The sequence below is a fragment of the Rattus norvegicus genome, chromosome 9, assembly GCF_021556685.1.
Source record: "Rattus norvegicus strain SHRSP/BbbUtx chromosome 9, alternate assembly SHRSP_T2T, whole genome shotgun sequence".
Lineage (NCBI taxonomy): Eukaryota > Metazoa > Chordata > Mammalia > Rodentia > Muridae > Rattus > Rattus norvegicus.
In genome coordinates this window covers 106,479,833-106,504,484 of record NC_141542.1, presented here as the reverse complement: position 1 = coordinate 106,504,484, position 24,652 = coordinate 106,479,833, and the positions used below count along the sequence as shown (strand labels likewise).

At 46.3% G+C, this 24,652-nt stretch overlaps 1 protein-coding gene and 1 long non-coding RNA gene across 7 annotated transcripts in view; one reads left to right on the top strand and one right to left on the bottom strand.

Moving 5' to 3' along the window:
* Positions 1-15,971, top strand: part of Col6a3 (collagen type VI alpha 3 chain) — a 78,052-nt gene extending 62,081 nt beyond the window's left edge. For 3 of the 6 annotated variants that reach the window (XM_087567093.1, XM_087567092.1, XM_087567091.1), the window contains 9 exons: positions 26-519; positions 1,975-2,071; positions 2,588-3,286; positions 4,427-4,529; positions 5,684-6,534; positions 8,366-8,629; positions 9,697-9,795; positions 14,342-14,506; positions 15,222-15,969. In XM_087567093.1, the coding sequence (XP_087423219.1) occupies positions 26-519; positions 1,975-2,071; positions 2,588-3,286; positions 4,427-4,529; positions 5,684-6,534; positions 8,366-8,629; positions 9,697-9,795; positions 14,342-14,506; positions 15,222-15,235 (2,786 nt within the window). In that variant the 3' untranslated portion in view covers positions 15,236-15,969. 6 annotated transcript variants of the gene reach the window in all.
* LOC134480411 (uncharacterized) lies at positions 229-8,420 on the bottom strand. Its single transcript, XR_015629240.1, has 3 exons — positions 8,157-8,420; positions 6,745-7,006; positions 229-1,704 (listed from the first exon to the last, which is right to left on the bottom strand). It is a non-coding gene; the product is annotated as an uncharacterized LOC134480411 (long non-coding RNA).
* Positions 15,972-24,652: the final 8,681 nt, after the last annotated feature.

Here is a 24,652-nt window from a genome sequence, read left to right as displayed (position 1 = left end):
TCTCTGAAACCCTCATTTTCCACAGGGCCCCTGGAGTGCCCTGTATTCCCAACAGAACTCGCCTTTGCCCTGGATACCTCTGAGGGGGTAACTCAGGACACCTTCAGCCGGATGCGAGAAGTGCTTCTGAGCATTGTGGGAGATCTGACCATTGCAGAGAGCAACTGTCCGAGGGGTGCCCGAGTGGCTGTGGTCACCTATAACAATGAGGTGACCACAGAGATCCGGTTTGCTGACTCCAAGAAGAAGTCTGCCCTCTTAGACAGTATTCAGAATCTCCAAGTGGCCTTGACATCTAAGCAACCAAGCCTGGAGACCGCAATGTCATTCGTGGCCAGGAATACCTTCAAACGTGTGAGGAATGGATTTCTGATGAGGAAAGTGGCCATTTTCTTCAGCAATCAGCCCACAAAACCATCCCTTCAGCTCCGAGAGGCTGTGCTCAAGCTTTCAGATGCAGGGATCACACCCTTGTTCCTTACAAGCCAGGAGGACCGAGAGCTCATCAATGCCTTGCAGGTCTGCGCTCCATGCTTTGGCTCCCTCTCATCTTTGAGAAAGCTCTAAGGAATGTCATGTTCTCTAAGTAGAATTTGTGTCTGTTGGCTTCTGAAAGGTCTGAGTGGGCTGGGATGGTCGAGACCTCTTGTGAGGTGTCTAGGGCAGCCCAGATCCCACCATACATGGTGGTAGCTCTGGCTAGGTAGCAAGGCTCTATGTTCTTGCTGGCCAAGTAGAGGTTGTTGCTGTGGGTGGATTCTGTCTCTTAGTGGAGTTGGACAACTCTAGCTCCTCACCAAGTGGCTCAATTTGAGTTTTATATGACCCTACCCTGACTTCCTGTAACATGTTGCTAAACCTTTTATTCATTTTTACCTTATGGGTTAGAAGGTCTTGGAGTTAGTGAAGGTCTCAAGAATGGAGAAGCTGCTGGGCCACTAGATTCTGAGGCTCACGTACAGGGTAGAGCTTACCCCACTCTGTTCTGGAGGAGACTCTCCCAGAGCTGGCCATTAGGACCTACAGCTTCTCAGTGAGATCCTCAAAATATGAGTGGCCTCAGGACCCTCCCAACCCCACACTATTTAAACCTTTTCTTAGCTAGCTCTCCTGGCCAGTCTATGAAGAGGACACATCCTGTTCCCACCTGTATATCTTTAATTGTAACTGACCAGTAGTATATTCAGGGTCACTTCTAGTGACACTAGTCAAGACACATGGACAATAGATACAAAGGACAGGAACCCCTGACCAGAATTAGGTGTCCTTAGTCCCTTTTGCCACCTTTCTGTATCTTGGGATTCTCTCTTGTGAGGCGAGGCTGTGTGATCTGGGCTCTGTGCCTTGCCAGTTGGGGGTCACCACTTTCTGTGTCAGCAAGCTATGGCTTGCTCAGTGCCACTGTCCCTCAGTGTTTACTCTGCCAAACTGCGACCTGGTTTGGGATCAGACACTGGGTTTGGAGTTCAGTGTTAAACTTGGGCTTCTGGCTGTGAGTTCTTGTGAGGGAACGTTTTTGTTCATCTTATTTTGCATGAGCCGAAGGACCCAGAAGCACATGTAATTCTACAGATCAGAAAGGAATCCCCTTGGCAATTCACATTAGTTACTCAGTACTTGGATGCCACATGCCCACTGCTGTGATGGGCAGGATGCTTTCATCTCCAAGAAGGGCCATTCTTGTTTGCCTTGTAACTGTCTAACCTGGAGAGAGAAGGGAGGGGGCGGATTAGTGTTTGCCACCACCGCTAAAACCACCACCATAGTATTTGAGCCCCCCACCCCGGTTCATCACAGGCAAACCACACACTTTGTTTAGTGTCTAATTAATCATCTGAGCAACCAGAGTCCAAATAATAGGATGCTATGTCACGGGCAGTTTATCTCATTGATTTTGTCCTGTTGCTACTCTGTGTTTTCATAATGGCTCCTTTCGCCTGTGTGCATCCTGACATCTCCCTTTGTTTAAACCAGATCAATAACACAGCAGTAGGACATGCCCTGGTTCTGCCTGCAAGGAGGGATCTCAGAGACTTCCTGAAGAACGTCCTCACCTGCCACGTTTGCTTGGGTAAGCTGTTCATCTCTTGGAGCATGGGGATCTGTCCAGCCATAGCCACTAAAGTTGTGACTACAGAGGAACACTTGAATGAAGAGTGATAATGTTAAATTAAGACTCAAGGCTCAGTGTGGTTACTAATGTAAGCGCCACTCAAGGGCACTCAAGGGTCTCAGAAGTTCTTTTAGAACATCTATCTTTAAGGCGCAGCAAGTGACATTAATGTTTTAGCCTCATGGAGCACTAAGAAGACTATGTCATTGACAAGTCTCATCTAGTGAAATGAGGGGACAGAAACTGAGATCTGGGTACAACTAAGGCAGTGAGGCATAGTCTAAGTATATATCATATGCTACCTCAAACTGTTGATTCTCCTGCCTTTGCCTCCCAAGTGTGTGGATTTTAGGTATGCATCCCTTTTTCCCTGCGAAGTTCCTATTTCCTGTGATGACCATAGTCACCTGACTCCCAGAAAGTTGGGATGCTGCTAGGACCATTTGGTAATGGGCCACTGTGCTTTTTCCCCAGACATTTGCAATATTGACCCATCTTGTGGATTCGGCAACTGGAGGCCTTCCTTCAGGGACCGGAGGGCAGCAGGCAGCGATGTGGACATAGACTTGGCTTTCATCTTGGACAGTTCAGAGGCTACCACTCTGTTCCAGTTCAATGAGATGAAGAAGTACATAAGCTATATGGTCAGACAGCTGGACCTGAGCCCAGACCCCAAGGCTTCCCAGCACTTTGCCAGGGTGGCTGTTGTGCAGCAGGCCACCTATGAGTCCGTGGACAACACCAGTGTGCCACCAGTGAAGGTGGAGTTCTCACTGACAGACTATGGTGCCAAGGAAAAGCTGCTAGACTTCCTTAGCCGGAGGATGACCCAACTTCAGGGAACCATGGACCTGGGCAATGCCATTGAATACACTATAGAGAACATCTTTGAAAGTGCTCCAAACCCACGGGACCTCAAAATTGTGGTGCTGATGCTGACCGGGGAGATACCAAGGGAGCAGCTGGAGGAGGCCCAGAGAGCCATCCTCCAGGCCAAGTGCAAGGGTTACTTCTTCGTGGTTCTGGGCATTGGCAGGAAGGTGAACGTCAAGGAGGTCTACAGTTTTGCCAGTGAGCCCAATGATGTCTTCTTCAAATTCATGGACAAATCGACTGAGCTCAACGAGGAGCCTCTGATGCGCTTTGGAAGGCTGCTCCCTTCCTTTGTCGGCAGTAAGTATGGGCCACACTTAGTGTGTTCTGTCTATGGCTTTATTCTGACTCTTAACTCTCAGGTCACAAGGCTGGGTGAACAGTCATAGAAAATACATTCTGTGCTGGTGTGATCTGTTCATTCATCCAACACACACACACACACACACACACACACACACACACACACACACACGCGCGCCTACCCTGCGCCTTGACTTAGGAGCTAAAGTCAACAAGGCACACAAAGACAAATTGCTAGTCCTCCTTTGTTCACTTATGCCCGTTTGACTGATGCTTTCTATCCGTAAAGCGCTGATGTTGTCCCAAAGAGTCCACAACTAGGTTTACAAATGGACCAAATGCACAGTGACTATGCATGACCTAGTAGGCTGGTTGTGCCATAAGGAAGCCTATCCTGTCAGGGGGCCTGAGAAAAGCTTCTAGAACAGTTTGCATTGATTTGGGATTTACTACCAAACCCATGCTTGCCCCTGAGTAGAATCCCCCTGCCTCTTATTTTCTCTTCAGCAGCTGCTCGGCAGTTATCTTAAGAACTAGTTTTCAATAGTCCCCACCTTTGGATACTGGCCTTAGGTCATCTTTTAATTGGTTTATGGGTCTTTTGTCCCTATACCTGTGATCTGTTGAGACTGCATCCTCCATGAGGATAGTTCAGACCTGACATAGTTCACAGTGAATGAGCTCAGGCCTCATATGAAACCAACAAGGGAGGGTCTATAGAACATAAGACAGCGTGAGTAGTCCCCACTCAGGAGAAAGTTGAGGATCATGAACAGTATAGTGTTCACATCATGAGGGCCTGTCCTGTGAAAGACTTAGGGGAAGATGTGAAGCAAAGAGAAGCCTCAGCTTTACCCAGGGATCCACGCTTCTGCCTTAGGACGATTAAGCAAGAGTGCACCTGAGAAAGCATTCAGAGAACCCTAAACATAACTGGATAGTAATTTGATGTTCTGCAAGTCTCTGGAGCCTGTTCTACTCTCTACGCAACATTTATTTCAATCCTGGTCTGCCTTCTCACACTGAGGACATATTACCTATAAATGAATTACCCAAGGAGTTATGTAACTAACTCATCAACACTAATTTCAATTTCCATATGATTCACATAAAGTTTGATTTTTTTTCCCCCTCTAGGTGGAAATGCATTTTACCTGCCTCCAGATCTCAGGAAGCAGTGTGATTGGTTCCAAGGGGACCAACCAGTGAAGAATGGCGTGAAGTTTGGTCACAGACAGATGTAAGTAGTTATGATCGTTATCCCGGATATCATAGAACTAGAGTAGCTGTAAGGGCTCTCCAACCAGCACCCAGCTTCATGGGGTGTGACATTGAAATATTGAAATATGACTTCTCTAAATAATGCGAGCTCTTAAACATCCTTTTGTATTGGTCAGCTTCTGCTACGTAATGAAATACCCAGAATTTAGAGGCTTAAAACAAGAATAATTTGAAATCCTGTGGGTTATAAATTACTGACTGGGTTCAGCTGTGTAGTCTGTCTGCCTGTCAAGTCAGTCTGTCTGTCTTTCTACTGGCCTCCTTTATGTTGGTGATAGTATATTTCTTAGCTATGGCCAGGCTAGTCTAGCCTGGTCTTAGGTGGGAAGATTCATTTCTGCTCTACATGATCTCTTATCTTCCAGTGGCCTAGCCTGGGCTTATTCACAAGTTGACCAGGAGGCTTCTCATGAGAAAAGGACTAAATATCAGTTCTCTTGAGATCTAAGCCAGGCCTAGTACATTGTTACTTTAAACCACATCTTATATGCCCAGAGCCTAGTTTGAAGTATGGCCAACGTGAATAGAGTTGAGGATATTGCGTTATGCATTCCTTTCTCCCCTGTCTCTATCCTCTCTTTTTGTCTTTTTTTGAGACACAGTCTTACTGAGTAATTCATGTTGGCCTGGAATTTACTTGGTGGCCCAGGTTGGTCTCAAACTCGTGGCGATTCTCCTGTCTTATCTTTTCAATGTGTTAGGATTCCAAGCGTGAGCCACCCCATGCAAGGAGTAGATACTTTATGGTACAAGCAAATAGTGCTGATTTTTGTTGTACTTAACTCGGTTGTTTAAATTAGAACACCGTTAAATATTTATTCTTCCTCCCTTTTACTTTCCACCTTTACTTATCCATTGAAAATTGAATATCAGATTTATGTATAATCAATGTAATCATTTTGAATCATTCTATTTTAATATTCTGTTCAGTATTTCCTTAGGGGCAGGTTTTGAAAGTAAGAGTTGTAGAACATGAAATATTATAGGTTTACAGAAACCAATATGTTCATGCTGCTAATACAGCAAATTTCCTGTAGATCATAGGGCTATGGCTCTTCATAGCATGCTAAAGAAAAGTATGGGTACAGGTAATGTTTGATTTGTTTTTAACAGAAACACTCCACATACTGTTAATTCCAGTCTTACATCCAAAGTTGTGACCACAATGAAGCCAGTGACAACAACCAAACCAACATCAATTGTAAATCTGCCACCTGCCAAGCCAGCCCCAGTTAGGCCAGCCCCTGCCCAGCCAGTTCTTGCTAAGCCAGACCCTGCCAAACCAGTTTCTGCTAAGTCAGTGCCTCCTCAGCCAGTCCATGCTCAGCCAGACCCTGCTCAACCAGTCCATGTTCAATCAGCCTCAGCTCAGACAGCTTCTGCAAAACCAGCCCCTGCTAAGCCAGCCCCTCCTCAGACAGCTGCTGCTAAGCCAGCCCCTCCTCAGACAGCTGCTGCTAAGCCAGCCCCTCCTCAGACAGCTGCTGCTAAGCCAGCTCCTCCTCAGACAGCTGCTGCTAAACCAGTCCCTGTTAAGCCAGCCCCTGCTCAACCAGTCCATGTTCAATCAGCCTCAGCTCAGACAGCTTCTGCTAAACCAGTCCCTGCTAAACCAGCCCCTCCTCAGACAGCTGCTGCTAAGCCAGTCCCTGTTAAGCCAGCAGTCCCTGCTCAGCCAGCCCCTGCTCAACCAGTGCATGCTCAGCCAGCCCCAGCTCAGCCAGTCCTTACTAAACCAGCCGCTATGAAGCCAGCCTCTGCCAACAAGCCTGTGGCAGCCAAACCTGTGGCCACAAACACAGCCACAGTCAGACCTGCATCAGCAGCGAAGCCAGCAGCAGCATCGAAGCCCGCAGCAACGAGACCCCTCCCTGCTGCTGCAAGGCCAGTTGCTACGAAACCAGAGGCCCCCAGGCCACAGGCCAAACCAGCTGCCACCAAGCCAGCCACTACTAAGCCCATGGGTAAGAAAGCCTGGTTAGAAACACCATCTTTTATGCTCATATTGAGTACTCCAAGGACAGGGCCCTGGAAGCTGGTTTACAGGGTAGTCTGCAGACCCGAGGTTGGCGTAGCTTCACGATAGACTTTAGAAGATGCTAGCCATGCCTAGGATTGTGCACACATTGCTTCTGCTTTTCTCTGAATCAGAAAGCAGTTTTCCCTTGTACAACCTCTCAAGGATGCTGGGGTCCTGAGGAAGACAACTCCATTCTGTAGGTTCAGCCCTGCTTCCCTGGGTGAAGCTTCTCCTCCATAGGGTCCCGTCCTGGTTCTCTGGCTCTTGAAATATTTCTGTCCATCTTCCATGATGTTCCTTGAGCCTTACGTATAGGAGGTTGCGTTTTAGATGTTGTGAATTAGGGTGGGGCACCCCACAATCAGAGGTTCTCTGCATTTCCTCAATGTAATTGTCTCTGTTGCAAAAAGCAGCATCTGTGGGTGCAAAGATAAAAATTATACTGCAGCACAGTAGGCTCTCCCCTGGGCCCCAGAGCCTCACCGTCCATGGCTAGGCCCTGTGACACTCTCAGAGTTCAAGCTTGAGAACCCTGTAATAGAGTTACACAAGAAATGTTTCATGATATTTTAGGTAATCTTATGATTTTATGTTGGGTCATACCCATAGCTGTCCTTGGTCACATATAGAATGTGGGCCTTGGGTTGGATGCTCCTGACTTGGAGTGAGAGAGAAAGGAGAAGCCTGCTGTTTTGTTTTGGTTAGGTAGCAGAGTGCCCCCCCTCTCCCTCCCTCCCTCCCTTCCTTCCTTCCTTCCTTTTTTTCCTCCTTCCTTCCTTCCTTCCTTCCTTCCTTCCTTCCTTCCTTCCTCTGTCTTTCTGCCTTCCTTCCTTTCTTCCCTTTTGTTTTTCTGGAACCAAACTTTCTCCCCTTCTAATACTGCATGGAAAGATCTAAGCTGGTACTGTGAATATCTATCCCTTTCTTCCAAAAGGGACATGGTCACAGAATGGGGCCCCACACTGGGTATTGTGGCAGAATCAGGGGTTAGTTAGTTCAATAAAGTGAGAAATTACACCCCAGAAACTCAGCCCTTCCTCAAAGCTGACCAGCACACTCATTCTGACCCAAGAAAAAAAACCCATTCCTGATTTTATTAGTGTGTGTGGGGGAGTGAGTGAGTGGGGGAGTTAATGAGACCCAGGGGTATAACTGTTAGCTTTTCTAAGAAGATGTAGGAAGATACTACAGAATGTCACAATCTATAAAGGAAGATGAGTCAATATATGTGCTCAGGAAAAAGTAGAAACTATCTTGACCTTATGAGCAGGTGGGGGGCTAATTCTTGTCATAGCCTACAGCACCATGATTTTCACTTTTGCCATCCTAAAGCTGGTCTTGTAACATCCTGTTAGCATGCTGGAACTTACGTTTCAAAGCATCTTCTTCTTTTTTTTTTTTTTTTTTTTTTTTTTTTTTTTTTTTTTTTTTCGGAGCTGGGGACCGAACCCAGGGCCTTGCGCTTCCTAGGTAAGCGCTCTACCACTGAGCTAAATCCCCAGCCCCTCAAAGCATCTTCTTAACCAGGGACTTTTGATAGAAAAATGAAGGTAGCTACTTATGTACCTTGTTGATGAGTAAGGACGCTTTTGAGCCACTATACTGTTACTTGCCAGGCAGGCTGATGTGACTAGAGAATGGGACACTAGTTCCCTTTCTCAGAAAGCTTCAGGCCAGCTGTCCACCAACATCTCCCAGATCTCTTCTGATGCTCCCACATGGGTTCCACTTGTGAAGAGTTTCACTTTTTTTAACTCTGCACTCTGATCTTTCAGCGAGAGTGTCCCGAGAAGTCCAGGTCTCTGAAGTCACCGAAAACAGTGCCAGACTCCACTGGGAGCGGCCTGAACCTTCCAGTTCCTATTTTTATGACCTCACTGTAACCTCGGCCCATGACCAGTCCTTGGTTCTGAGACAAAACCTCACTGTCACTGACCGTGTCATCGGAGGCCTGCTGGCTGGACAGCTGTACCATGTCGTAGTGGTCTCCTACCTGCAGTCTCAAGTCAGAGCCATCTACCAAGGGAGTTTCAATACGAGTAAGTACTGATGATCTCAGAGCACTTGGTTCTTGATTTCTACGTGGCATACAAAATGGGATATCGAGCAATCATGCCTCGAGTCCATTCTGAAACATAGACACAACTAAGGAGAATCCATCAGTCTTTGGTACTTAAGGTACATACACCCTGAGAATCGAAACCACGGCAACAGCATGGGAGCGGGTGTTCCCTGTGCCATATTGCCCTCAGCATTGGCTCCTGGGACACTTCAAAAGGGAGACCAGATTTGTTCTGCTTTAACCTATCATATATAGGTGGCACCTAGGAAACAGAGATCTGAATCCTGGCAAGGAAGATGGTGGGATCTCTGTTGCCACTTCCGGTTCCTGTTTCCAGTTCAGTGAATAGAATTGACTCCTTGGGGAGCCAGGGAGAGTTTGAGAGTCTTGGGGCATCTGAGCTAAGGAAGATAGGCTAGCAGACCCTCTCTCCCCAGCCCTACCTGCTTATCCTTGGCTGGCTTGTACACTTTCCTCAGGCCGTTCCTCCTAATCCCTTTCTTGCTTCCTTACTTTTTAATTTAATTTAAGTTTTTAAGCTATGGTCTCTGTGTTCCTGAGCACGTCCTGGAACCCTCGGGTTCAGATGATCTTCCCAAGTGACTGGACGTGACTACCATGTCCTTCATACCCAGACCTTCCGAACCACTCCTGTCTCTCTCCATTCTGAGTCAATGTGGGTTCTCCCCCCTTGATTCTTTATTCTGCTCAAGAGTGTGGGCAGAGCCATCTCCTTAGTTCAGCATGGTTCTTACAGTGGAACCATTCTTGAATAAAGGAAGGCACACCAGTAGCCCTAGGTTAGAGGGCCCAAAAGACCCACCCAACTTCAGGATGCCATTCTTCTAGATCAGGACCCCCCCACCTACCCGTGAACAGGTGGATTGAAGAATATATTAAAGCATCTGCAGTGAGTTCAAACCTCTCCTATGTTTCAATAGCACCTATCACCCAAGAGATTAATCCAGAAAGCAAGCTTAGCATTCCCCAGCCCTTTTAGTTTCTGAGTCAACTACTAGCTGCCTGGATTTTTTTTTCTTATAGAGAAAACTCAGCCTCCAGTTCTTCAGGCAGCGCACCGAGCATCTAGTTCAACCATTAACCTGATGGTGAACACAGAGCCACTGTTTCTCACTAAAACAGGTAAGTCATGGCAGTTGTAGGCCCCCCTAATGGACCTCAGAAAGTATTCTCTCAAGAATCGAAAACCCTTTGAAATCAAGGTCACCTGTCTGACACTGAGTCACATGACTTCCGTGGGGTAGGTTCCAAAGGGGCCCTCAGCTGCTGGGTTACATCACACTCTACACAGTCTCGTTTCAAAAGCAGAGGAACCAAGCTTGTCCCAATAGTGTTAGAGGAAGCTGGCTGGAGCTGCTTCTGAGCCCATGGCTGTTAGACAAGGCTCCATTAGTCACTTCCTCTGTGTTATGTTGAGACTAGCTAGGGTTACTTGTGGTCTGTGGTGCTGCAAAGGGTTTCATTCGCTTACCAGATCATCTATAAAACACTGCTTAGGAGACACAGATTGGATCCCACAGAACATGTGGGTTCCCATGTATTCCCAGTTCCGGAAACACCACATCCTGGCTTGGTTTTGTATACCACTCTCCTAGGTACCTGGGCACAAAGTGTGTCTGTTAGTGACAGGCGAGATTTATGTTCTTGGAATACAAGTCTCCCCTGTAAACCCCACCCCCCATATTAGTTGCCTTTCTATTGCTATGATCAGACATGCTCTTGTCATCTAGTCACTTGGTCATGACCAAGGCAACGTATAGAAGAAAGAATTTATTTGGGGGTCACAGTTCCAGAGGAATAAGGGTTCGTGATGGTGGAGCAGAGGTGGCAGGCTGCAGGCAGCTGGAGTAGCAGAGAGATCATATCGTGATCCCCAAGCAGGAGGCTTAGAACTCCTGAGGGATGGTGGGGGGCTTTTAAAGCCTCACCTGTGACACACCTCCTCCAACAAGACCACACCTCCTAATCTTTCCTGAGCAACTGGGGACTGTCTTAGGCTGGGTTACTGTTGCTGTGATGAAACACCAAGACCAAAGCAACTTGGAGAGGAAAGGGTTTGTTGGGTTCACACTTACAGATCACTGTTCATCACTGAAGGACATCAGGACAGAAACTCAAACAGGGCAGGAACCTGGAGTCAGGAGCTGATTCAGAGACTAGAGAGAAGTACTGCTTACTGGCTTGCTCCCTTATGTATGGAATGGTATTATTTCATAGTCCTCAAAGTGCAGCCTGCTTTTTTATAAAACACAGAACCACCAGCTCAGGGATGGTACCACCCATAATGGGATTGCCCTCCCATCAATCAGTAATTAAGAAAGTGCCCTACAGACCTGCCTACAACCCAATCGTATGGAGGCATTTTCTTAATTGAAGTTCCCTCCTCTCAGATGACTATAGCTTGTGTCAAGTTGTCACAAAACTAGCCAGTACAGGGACCAAATGTTCAAACATATGAGCCAGTGGGAGAGATTCATATTCAAACTACACTGTCAATTAGCAGAATGGAGGCTTGGCTGTTTAGCTTTGAGGAGGTGACTACGTAGTGCTGGATAGTTTTGACTTAGGCACCAACGGCGCCATTACTAACATGAGAACTCGAAATCCTGTGAGGATCTAGGTATGGTATTGTCATAGTCCTCAAAGAGCAAGTCTGTGTAGCAGGGAGGTGGTCTGATGCTTTCTGGCTAGTCTGGAGGGCCAGGATGCCCCTCACTACTCGCTTTCTTTCTGTGATTCATCGGTCATCAGCAGCATTTGTAGCTGCCTTTGTGACTGTGCTACACAGAAGAGCTACCATAGTCATTTAACAGCAGACGGCTGCATGGTGTCCACTGTCTCGAGCCTTTCCTTTGAGAAGGCTGGCTGAAGACTAGGGAGTTTTCTCAATAGAAGTTTATGGGACCGAGGGGGGACGGGACTCCGTACAGGTGGTGATGATTAACTGCGACTACTGAGAGATTCTATAAAAAGCCTTGAAGAAATTTAATGCTATGATGTAAATGTAAACTGGAAAAATGGAGTAGGTAGGTGCAGTGAGAGTTTGCTTGGGAAGGGGAAGGGAGAGGAGGAAGAAAAGGAGGAGGAAGAAGAGGAAGAGGAGGATGGGCGGGGGAGGAAGAGAGGAGGAGGAGGAGGGAGATGAGGAAGAGGAGGAAGAAGAGGAGGAAGAGGAGGAGGAGGAAGAGGAGGAGGAGGAGGAGGAGGAAGAGGAGGAGGAGGAGGAGGAGGAGGATATCCCACTGTTCATTAGTTCCTGCTACCCTGTAGCTCACAGTCTATTCTGGGCTATTCTTAAGCTTCCACGGTAAGAATACCCCAACATGAACGCTGACCTCAAAAGAAAGCCACATTTCTGTGGCTGGGGTTTCTGGGATTTTTCCTTCAAGATCCTGTCACAGGGCCAGGGAGATCGCTCAGTGGTAAAGCCCTAAGGGTGTAAGCTTGAGAACCCAAGTTTGACCCCCAGAACCCAGGAAAATGTGGAAGGAGAGAACCAACTTCACAATATTTTCCTTTGGTTTCTATACTCATGCCACAGTGCACCCTCTCTCCTAGATTGTGTGTACATGCAGTAATAACAAGTAAAATTTAGGGAAAAAAAAAAACACTAGCCAAAGAAGATGTTTCACTTCAAAGACAGGGACAGGTGTGTTTCGTCTGCATCTCTCTTCTTAGCTTTTGCCTCTATGAGTGTGGAAAATGTAAAACTTCCAGCAAACTCTTGTTTCATTGAGAGACTTGGAGGAACTCCTAGAGAGCAAGATTCAGGGATAGGCTCGTTTCTTTATTTGTGGCTCTGAAGGATGAAACCGTATAAACAGTGTTTAGTTAGTGTAAACAATATAATCTTTAAACCCAAATCTGGGTCAGGCTGTTCCGTCTTCAAATATGGAGTTGCTGCTTCCAGAACTAGGGAAGGATTTTCTACACAGACATATAACACCATCTGACAAAGAGGGGGTGACTTTGGTTTTGTCTTTAACTGGAACCCATGTTTTTATCACGACTGCCAAGCATTTGGTTGCGGGTGAAATCTGAAATCTCTCCTTCCCATTGATGGAGGTGAGGCATTTCAACGTGCGGATGCAGGTGAAAGTCCTTGTCTGTTTGACACAGCCTCACGAGGGGAGAGGAGTCTGACTCCGTGTCCCCCGTCTAAAGTCTGTCCCTTTGGTAGAGAGAGGACTGTGCTTCCATACGACCTTGCTTCCAGATGCAGGTTGATTCTGCTCATAGACCTCCGACATCATCCATAACTTGCCTTTCAAGACTCTAGACTTTGAAGCATTGCATATGAAGTGGCTAGAATTTGTATTTTTAAAACCAAGCAAAGCAAACCTTCCTTAAAAATCTCCACTCTACCGTTTGCTTCCCTGAGCTCTCAAATATCGCAATGCAGCCACCTTTAAGTATCAAGGGCACCTCCTGTTAAAGCCATTTAGCAAAGACCGAACCAGTCCTTCAGTTTTATTTTACTCGGGAAAGCAAGAAGGATGAGGGAGAGCTGAGAGTCAGATCGGTAGCCGCTTCCACAAACATGCAGATTATCAGATCCCGAGCTTTTGTTGACAGAAAGCTTAGACTTTCAGACTTTGAGATTAAAACATTTTACATGCACACGTCTTTCCCAGCAAACTCTGGTCTTTGCCAGAAAGTTCTGTAAACGGAAGCCTTGCTGCTCGAAAACTGTAAATTTACCTCTGTAGGCATCTAGAGGACATAGCCTTATTTTGCAGCTGGGCTCCAGCAGGAGCGTGTATTCAAAACATGAACTTCCTTTAACTGGAGCAAACAAAAAAGCTTCCAGCTCCCACACGGTCTTGCCTTGGGGCATTTCTGCTATCTGCTGAGTTTGATCTCCATGTTAGTTTTATGTGAGAAGCCAGAAAAAATAGTTGGCTACGTGTGTGTGTGTGTGTGTGTGTGTGTGTGTGTGTGTGTGTGTGTGTGTGTATGCGCGCGCGCACGCGCACGCGCAAACACACTTATCATAACGAACGTCTGTCGAGGGCCTGGCAGGAAGACCTGATAACTGGTTTAGAGTGGTGCTGATCTTGCAGGGGTCAGAGTTCAGTGCCAGCACTTGTGTCAGGGTGCACACAGCTACCTATGACTCTAGCTATAGGAGATATGATATCGTATACAGAGCATAAACAATACAGTGTATATATTTATTTTTATATATAAAAAAAGAACACCCGTTTACAGTCTACATACATTTTTCAACCTATGTTCTTCATGAAACTTATAGCCTTACATTTGAAGTACATTCTAGCAGAATTTAATGCCATTTTCCAAGGAGTAGAAGAGCCTGTGGTCTGGAAATCCAGTTTCTTCTCTGGGCAGTGCACACAGAAAGAGCTGGAGATCAGATGCCCTGGAGAGTGAGACGGGGAGAAGTTAGTCGTTTTGTTTTTGTTACTCAGTGACAGCCTGTAGTTGAGAATGCTTGGTGCGATTTTGTTTACTCTTTGCAAACCTGAGACTGCCTGCCATGTCTGTAGAGTAATGAGGGAATGGAGGCTTGGGTTGGTCAAAACCTTCCCACCAGGAAATTCTTCTCTACTGTAGCACTGAGATCCAACCACAGGCTCCAATATGGAGTCTTAAGGCTGAGGTGTTGTCACAGCCCGACTGATGTTCCTTTCTCCTCTTGACCTTGTAGATATCTGTAAGCTGCCCAAAGATGCTGGGACTTGTGAGGACTTCAAATTACTATGGCACTATGACTTAGAGAGCAAAAGTTGCAAGAGATTCTGGTATGGAGGCTGCGGGGGCAACGAGAACAGATTCCACTCACAGGAAGAATGTGAAAAGATGTGTAGTCCTGGTAAGTGGTCCCTCCCTCCCTTGGGTTTTTAAAGCTCTCTATTATGTGTAAGAGAAGAGATGGGGTTAATGCCCTCACCATTGAGAAATGCCTGAGTTACAATGATTATGGAATACCTGAAGACACTTCAATCACATCCTCAGATAAGATGGGCCACTGGACCATTAAAAAGATAAGGTTTTTAACTTTACACACACATGAAAAGAAACCATAGGAAACAGCAGTGATTGGAATGACCGATTTGTTTCCTGAAAGCGTTAAGTGTATCTATGGCAGTTAGGAAACACACGGCCAATCACATCGGGAACATTAGCACATTCTTGTCACTTTAGAAGGGTCCCAGCACACACGATTGTTAGAATAGAATAATGATCAACAAGAGAAGACTAATGATAAACACTTATATAGTCATTTTTAAATAGCTTTGCTTCCTGTGAAAAGTAATGTTGACCTTGGGGCTGTCTAGTAGCTCCATGGTAGTGAGCAATTCAATTAACAATGAGTGGCACAAGGCCTGGGTAATCAGGTTTCAGACAGCCCAAACCACAAGAATCACAGGAACGAGTGAGGAAGGGGTACAGACTGGAGGCCGTGGGGTTGTGCTGTGGTAATACAGTGTATTATATGTCTACTGACCTCTCTTCTTTTCTTCTCCCTCTGTCTCTCGCTCCACTCTTCTTTCCTTCCCTCCACACTCAACGCTTTCTACACCCAGAGTTATCAGTCTGACGAGATCCTAAGCAAGGCCTTCGGGCAACACGTACCTCTGGGAGAAGGAGGAGGCAGCCATTTCTCACTCGGTTTTTATAGAAGCTCTGGGTAGATGCCCCAGCACGGTGCCTTTTCATGCTTTGATTGACACTCAACCTCGGGAGGAAACCCTCTGCACATGACCTGTCGATATGGTGCTAAACGTGTCTGTGGACCCTGCTCTCCGTCTCCAGGCAGTTCTACCGTATACTTGGACCATTGTGTAATAGCTAGCCACTGCTGGTGTTTATGTGAACATTCCTATGAATTCACATTCCCTCTGGAATTCCATGCTATGCCTGTGCCAGGCAAACCCCGTGTCTAGAACATAGGCTTGACCTCACAGCTACTCTGTACATTTCTGCTTGGTTCATTCCTCTGTAGTTGCATGGCTTAGATGGAGAAACAAAAGTCTAACCTTCTCATGGCCCCAGTTTCCTGGATTAGACTTTGATGCAATTTTCTTCTAAGTCCTCTGACAAATGATCTAATTAAAAGAAATCAGACCCCTTTCCTGTGCACGTCGCTGGGACAAATGCCTCCATTAAAGAATTCAAGGAAAGTCATAATGGAGAATCTTTTTGGTGGTCCTCTAAGGCGGATTATTTTTCAATGCTGTTGTCTTGGAGCTTGGAGGTGGGATTCAATGTTTAAAATTTTTAGGAAATTTATACAAAGAAACTTTTAAATAAAGTATATTGAATGTGTCATGAGTTTTGGTGTTCTTAGCTCTCTTGTTCTGTAGTGTCCACTGTCAGGATTCCACCAAAGCCAAGAACTTGGCTCAGGCCCAGACTCTGGTTTCACTGAAAGGGACAGAAGACCCCATGGGACTGTACAGAAGACAGTGTCCCAGGAGGCCAGTAGAGTTGGCCCTTTTGTGGAAGATCCAGGAGATGTTATATAGGAGGGTCAGGCTCACCATATACTCTAGAGAGCCCTGGATAGTTTGAGACTCAAAAGAGGATACTCATCCTCTCTTCTAACTCTTGACCCCAGAACCTCAGCTTCTGGCCTCTTTACAGTGACTATTTTTTAACTTAGGAACTAGATTGTTGCTATCCAACAGTGGCTGGGATGGAATAGTTCTCTTTGACTCTACTACTTCCCTGGAATCTCTAAGACAAAATATACTTTGCTGTTGCCGTGTTCCCCCTTCTTTTAGAAATCTTTATCTTGGGCTTAGAGAGGTGGTTCAGTGGTTAAGAGCACACAGACACAACCATCTGTAATTCCAGTTCTTGGGAATGGAGCCGAATACTTTCTTCTGGTCTTTGGGGACACCAAGAATACACATAGTACATAGACATACCTGCAGGCAAAGTATCCATAAAATAAAATGAAGTAATCTTCATCTTCCCCCATCCCTTCTCATGCACACACACACACACACACACACACACACACACACACACACACACACACATATACACACACCACACACACAAACACACACCACGCACACACATACACACACACCACACACACACACAAACACACACACCACACACACACAAACACACACAACACACACACACAAACACACACAACACACACACAAGCACACACCACACACACACACATACACACACACACACACACACACACACACACCATAGACACACACACTATGGTCATCACTATAACAAACAAACAATACTACAAAGCAGATACACTTTCAGAGGATACACAAAAAATTCCCACTAGGGAAGAAACTGTATATTTTGGACAGAATGCTTCTGCTTTGACAGGTGCTGATGGTAGGACTAAGATAGGCTCTTAGGTGTGAGCAGACTCATTAATGTAAGATTAAGGGTAGATTTGCTAGTGAATCTGTAGGGAGGATGGAGGAAAGAGGGACAACAGGGTGTGCAGAACCTGGAAGTTAGGACAGACACTAGTCTCAAGGGGCCATTCTCAGAACAGCTGCTGGATTCTCAAAGGGGATTCCTAAGTTCTCAGAATGGGACAAGTTTAGAAACAAGGGCAAGAACTAAGCTCTGTGCTGATGTCACATGCAGGATGGCTTGGGTAAAGGAGAGTTCTACTTAAATTAATGATGGTCTTGGGAAGGACTGAGGGCTTCATGGTCCAAGACTCTGGGGGACTTGAGTTCACCTATATCTTGAGTCTAGATGACACCTGATTATCAAGGTGGCTTTAGGGGATTTGCAAAGCTTTGGGGATGTTTCAAAAGCCCTCACAATCAAGTGATCTGGAGGTCTATGTTGGATGATTTCATGTCAAACTAACACAAGCTAAGGACATCTGAGAAGAGGGAACCTCAATTAGAAAAAAATGCCTCCATAAGTTCAGGTTTTAGGCAAGCCTGTAAGGCATTTTTTAAATTAGTGATTAATTGGGGGCGTGGCAGTCCCATTGTGTGCTGGTGGTCCTAGGTTTTCTAAGAAAGCAGGCTGAACAAGCCAAGGGAGCAAGCAAATAAGCAGCACCCCTCCATGGCCTCTGCATCAGCTCCTGCTTCCAGGATCCTGCTCTGTTTTGAGTTCCTGTCTTTGCTTCCTTCAATGATGCTATGGAAATATACGCCAAATAAACCTGTTTCTCCCCAAATTGCTTTGGTCATAGTGTTTTCCACAGCAATAGAAATCTTAAGACAGACTCTAAACCAAGATATCAGCAGAACTGTGCTGCCTCTAAAACTGGGGAGACTCACCCTCCTCGAGGCTCTTCCTGCCTTTCAATGTTGCTGCAGCCCTGGGTATACCTCAGTTTGCAGACGTTACCCCACCAGCCTCCTTCATAATCAGGGACTCTTTCTATGCACCTCTGTCTCCAAATGGCTGTCTTTTCATGAGAACACCAGCCAAGTTTGACTAGATTCCCCATCTTCTAGTCCGACCTCATCTCAGCTAATGTCATCGGCAGTCACCCTGCTTTCTAATAAAGACATCCCAAGTGACTTGGGGTCAGGAAACCATCCTTTCTATCAACAGCACCATCTCATCACCTTCAACATGTGCTCACACCTCTGGGTGCTGATCCATCTCATTGCTAGACAGTGTCGCCACGGATAAGGCCACAACAAATCCTACTGTTCCTTTGCCGTGATTGGTGCCTGAAACCATCAGTACTGAGTCTTAAAACTGGAACCTCCTATCCATTTTGAAGGTGAAATATCAGATCCTTAATGAGCCTTTCTGTCTTAGCCATATACAGGCTTTGCTCCCCTGTAAAGGCTCAACTCCTGGCTCTGGAATTTGAATGAGATCTGACTTCTTCCCTCTTTGTTCTCCAGGCACATAGCGTGTCATGGTGGACTGTTTCCTGGAGTCTAGATGAGAGGTGTTAGCTGGTGTGTGTCAACTGCTTTTGTCCTTGGCTCATGTCTGTGGCAGTTTTCCTCTGCCAACTCCTTTGTGAGGCATATACTAGCTCTCTGGAGTACTCTTGGTTTGACTAGCTTGGGGAAGCTTCTCTTCTGCATCTCTGTGTGAGGCAATGTCACCTATGGCTCTTGATATGACTCTGGACCCAAGTAATGGGCTGAGCATTGCATCTTCCTTCTTGATTTATATAACATAGACCTAAAATGTTTTTATGGGGGGGGAGTTATTATTTGGGTATCCCCAAACAGCCCAAAGTGTTAATTGTGAGTCAGTTCTTTGGGAGACAAGGGAACCACAAGAGGGAGGAGTGTGAAGTGAGACAGAGGTGAGACCAGGATTAAAAGGTGGAAGATCGCTCCCACTATGTGCGAGGGATGGTCAAGGGTTTAATTCTACATGGGGAATTCTGAGGAGCACTGTAGCTTGTGGACTTTGCAGCCTAGCTGTGGTGTGAGGGAATGGGGCTATATCTCACTGACTCCCAGGGGTAGCTGTGTCCTAGAGAATGAGCTCACTGGTTGTTCCCATGTGTATGTCCACTGGGCACTGGGCCTGTGTGTAGTGTTCTAGAAAAGACCTACAGATACATACAATATTTATAGAGCACAGGGTGGGACCAGTGGAAGGGACCCTTATATTTCTGATATCCCTGGAGGGTCTGTTCTAGTAAAGGTACAAATAAACTGGGTGGCATCCATTACTTAAAGAATCATTTCCTCCTGCTGCCCAAAGCTCTCTCTGATCTTTCTACCTGTCGTTGCCAGCACATGTCCCGCATCGCTCTGATTTGGTCCACCGCAGCTGTGTGCTGCCTTTCTGTACCTGTTCCTGGGCTGCTTAAGGTGAGACCAGGAACATCTGGGAATATCGCACTCACCACTTCTCTAGAGTTAGAATGGCAGATCACAGAAATTCAGGTGGTCAGCTGAGTGGGCTAGCCATTCTCATCCTGGTCTTCCACATTCCCAAGAGCATCTCTATGAAGGGGTAAGTCCCCACTGTCAAAGGGTTCAGCTACTGTCACAGAAGAATTGGTTCAAGCCATGTCCCTACCAGGCAGAGCACTTTCTTTTCCCATTTAAAAGGTTCCATGTTACCTGGTATCTTATTTTGGTTTTATCGCTATGAAGAGACACCATGACCTTGGCAACTCTTATACAGAAAAACATTTCACTAGGCCTAGCTTACAGTCTCAGACATTTAGTCCATTATTATTATGGTGGGAAACTTAGTGGCATGCAGTCAGGCTTGGGGTTAGAGAAGGAGCTGAGTGTTCTGCATCTTGATCTACAGGCAGCAAGGAGGAGACTGTGTTACTGGGCATAGCTTGAGCATAAGAGACCTCAAAGCCCGCCCCCACAGTGACACATTTCCTCTAACACGGCCACACCTACTCCAACAAGACCACACCTCCTAACAGTGCTACTCCCTGTGCCGAATACTCAAATATGTTAGTCTGTGGGGTTCATACCTATTGAAATCACCACATGTGGTATGAATTGATGACCCCTGGATGAATTCGATGATTCACTACCGACTCTATGATTTGAATCTATCTAGCTGCTCTCCAGCAGGCTTTGTCATCACTGAAGGTTCTCTTTCCCAACAACTGCTTCAAGACCCACTCAGGGTCTGTCACTCTCTGTACAAGTAAATGCAGTCCTGACCCTGGACGAAGCACTGGCCTTGGGTGAACAATGACCCCACAAATTGTAAGTGACTGCCATTTTCCTCATTTTGTTTTCTGGGAGCCATATTGTTTCATGGTGGCCATTTTGCTTCCTGGGAGCCTTATTGAAATCTGAGTTTCTCTTGCTTCTTTCATTAAAAAAAGAGCTTTAAATGAAATACTTTATGCATAAGGCATTGATTTATATATACCGATTAGTAATTTTTAATTTTTATTTTTGATACATATTAATATATATAAAATTTTGTCACTTTCACCCCCGTTGTTCTCTCTCACCTCCTCTTCCCTCTTTTCCACTGAAATCTTTATTCTTTTCAACAAGCCTCCTTTTGTTTGTCACAGTGTGACTCACTGAATTTAATTTTGGTCATTTGCATGAACATGAATGTTCCTCCTACAGTCCCCATTAAATGCCAATAGTTCTTCAGTGAGGGGTGGAGCTTCATGAACTCTCTACCAATACAATCTTGTTCAGATCTTAGGCAAGTAGCTTCTGGGTTCATTCTGATCCAACAGATGCAGTTACATAAGTTCCCACACAGCAAACAGACCCAAAACATTTGTGGATTTGTTTGTGTTCCTTAGGCCTGGGGAGAGTTTGATGGGAGCTGCAGCGCTCCTCCTGATCCCTGACTTCTTGTTATTCTCCACTCCCAGGGACTATTCTTCACTAGATTGCATGAGTGTTGTGTTTTTTCTTGATCCCTGACATGTTCACAACACTAGTGTCCCTTCAGTCTCTTTGGGACAGCTTCTGGCTTGGCTTGGCTATAAAGAGCACTTCCTGTGCTAGATTTTCTTTCTTTTTTCTTTCTTTCTTTCTTTCTTTCTTTCTTTCTTTCTTTCTTTCTTTCTTTCCCTCTCTCTCTCTCTCTCTCTCTCTCTCTCTTTCTTTCCTTCTTTCTTTCTTTTTTAAAGAAAACGATGTCTTCTGGGCTAAGACACTGAAGCCATGGGCTGTCCTAGCAGCTGATGTGACCTCAGTGCATATAAGCAGCTGAAGTGACCATCAGTAGAACTGAAGTGTGGCATGGCCATAGATGCTTCACACACAGCATCATGGGTAAAACTCTTCAGTGGAAGCTTTTAATTTAGCAAATGATTTTTCAGACTGTCAGAATAGTCCAGTTCACCTGGCTATGATATCACACACAAGTCATTACAGCCCAGCAGCAACCCCAGAGTTCCAGTGAATCCTGGTCCCTGAGTGAGCCCAGCTGTTGTTCCTCAGAGGCTTCAGCTGTCCCTCTGTGGTCAGAGCATTCTGTATCTTCTACTAGAGCCAAGCTCACTCCCTCTTATCAGTTTTGCTTGGACCTTCCGTTCTTCTCTCAGACAGAGCATCACTAACCTTCCCTGTCCTTTCTCTGACACCTTCTCTGTCTTGCCAAGTTGCTCTGGCTTCCTTCAGAAGGACCTGGAGAAGCGCCGTTCTGGAATATGTTTCTGGCTTGAGGGGAAGTGACCTGAACTGAGGACCTCTTGCATCCCAGCCTGCTGCCCTCCACTGTGCTGACTTCTCTATGACTTTCCATGTCTGACTATGTTGAGGATCCATGGGTTCTGATGCTGGGCTGATGAGCCATGGCTCAGGGCCAGTGAGCCATGGTGCTGGGGTGATGGGTTATGGGCTGACTGGCAGGATGATGTGTTACAAAGCTTGTGGGGCCTGGTGCCGGGAAAGTCCTTTGCTTTGCTCCGTCTCTGTTTCCTGCCTGCTTGAGTTTCCATGCTGCCTGTGGGTCCCATCCTCTCTTGAGGCCAGGGGCTGGTAGCTGCTCTAAGATCCATTGCACTCTTAACTATTTTCTTGGATCTTATGTAAGGGTTGACCTGCCCTGAGTTCCTGAGGCCCCACATGGATCTTACTTAATTCTGTGACCTATGTGTGGCCCTCAGTAGCTATGGAGCAAAACAGCAGAGGTGAGGTCTCGTACAAATCCAGTTATGGCATCTGGTAGGGAGTGATGAGCAGCGACAGGGGAGTTGCATAATGAGGACATCTTTTAAGTAATATTCAGTCTGGAAAATCAACACTGTGATCTTGCCTGGAGTCAGAGGTGTCTGGGAAAAAAAAAACAACCCTATCTGATGGACGGTATTTGGGCACCTTCGGAGGGAACTAACCACACGTGTTTGACTTCAAGAGAACGACAGATTTCCAGTATTTGCCAAAAATTTCCCAGAGATCTTGGGAACAGAAATAGCATGACAAAAAGAAATTGATGGCACTTACATACCTGAGAAAAGGTATTTCTGCTTTTGGAGGCTAACGTTAGAGCCCACATGTCTGATAGCTACTCTGTCCAGTCCAGCGAATTGAGAGGCCTTGTGTAAAACAGGTTGCCTGAAGCAGACTCTCATCCAGTTTTTCTACAGAGAACCATAGAAGATGAAAAGCAACAACAACAGAGCACCGGGAAGCAGGCCTGTGTGTGAGAACGTCAACACAGGCACATTGAGAGCAGCTTGAGCAGCTCGGTCGCACTGAGTCACTGGGGAGCTGGGGTCAGTGGTTGAGGAACAGGAAGCTGAGATCTTTGGTCGGCAGTCAACCTGATGACGCTCACTCCCTCCAGTTGTTGGAGAACCTGAGCAGCACTGGTAAGGGAAGGGCTTGGGTGGAGAGGCAGGGAATGTGGACCACTGAGGCAGACAGTAGAGCTAGAGACATCTGCCATGCCACAGACACGAGGGAACTCAGAGGTGGGCTGAGGTGGGAGTCACGAATGCTACTGATCAGTCATGTTGGACATGAACCCAAAGAAAAGGTAGCGGAGACAGAAATAAGATGGTGAAAGACTACATTGCCCATCCTTTAGAAGGAAGAAGGGGGTTCCCTGGCTGTGTGAAGATTCTGTGGAAGCACCAAAGCCTGCTCTCTGCCTGACACCCTACCCCTTGGGATCAGTAAAGTTCGCTGGAAAGGAACCATGTTCATGTGAGATGTAGCAACTGAACCCGGAACTGGGATGTGAACTCTGGCTGTGGTTCTGGACACCTAGGTCCATGTTCCCATCTAGGTTTGGAACTGAACTAGGTTTTTGAGCATCCCCATGGTTGCTGAAAGCTACCTAACAGTTTTCACATCTTTTTCAGTAATGGGAAGGAATTGACAGGTTCTAATGCAATGCGATGGAAAGCCAAGGGAAATCTGAAGTCAGAGGGTGGCGTTGTGATACGTGAATAGGGTCCCGGGGTCATTCCTAAGCAAGCATTAGGGAAAATGACTGGAGGCCAGGCTAGAAAGATGGCTCTTGCAGAGGACCTGGGTTCAACTCCCAGCACATGGTGGCTCACACTGATCTGTAACTCCAGTTCCAGAGAATTCAACACTCTCTTCTGACCTCAGTGGATACAAGGCACATACATACATGCAGGCTAATACCAATACTCATACAATGAAACAAATAAATCTGAAAAACAACAAGACAAAAAAACCATGAATTGCAGTTTTCTTGGCTCAAGCAAGCCTGAACCCCAGGACAATCCTGGGAATCGCATGGCTCTGGAAAGAATTAGGCTGAGCGTGTCCGTGAACACATTGGTGAACAATTCGTGCCATCTAACAAGCTATGTTCATACGTCCTATGGACCAGGCTTTAGCCTACCCAACTCGTGCTCTCAATAGTCTCCAAAGAAGTCAAGGCATTAGAAATAAAAGTCTATAGTTTTGTTTCAGGGAGCACCCGAGGTATAGTTTTGAGGGCTTTGGAGTCCCTTCTGCTTCCCTTCTCAGGGACCAGGAGGGTCAAATCTTTATGTGACTGTCAACCAACTCACTCTGACTTTGACCAGCACCGGGAGGTGGATACCGGAGGACCTGGGCGCACCCTCCAGACACATCTTGACCTCCATTTGCTTTCTAATGGTCTTCGCTATTACCTAGAACAAATCTAGCCCTTGACAGAGTAGAAGACACGAGTGTGGTTAGGTGTTAGTCTGAGTCTAAAGACACACACACACACACACACACACACACACACACACACACACACGCACAGGGAGTGTGGTGGTACATGACTTCAGTCCTAGCACTTGGGAGGCAGAGGCAGGTCTATCTCTGAGTTCCAGGACAACCAGGACTACATAGTGCGACTCTGTCTGAAAAATGTTTTTCTTTGAAGCCAAAGAGGGCTTTGGCAACAACAGGGTACCTGCCTGCCATTCACCTCTGATAGTCTGCTGAATCTCTCTCATCTCAAGGGAGGTACACTACTCGGGGTAAGACACAGCTTCAAGATAAAATAACTATGGCCATTCTTAGAAACAGCCCTTCTGCACACTTCACATTATTGCTCAGAATAAAGGACGACGGTGAAGACATTTTAATTCTGTTCTAGTCTTACTATTCTA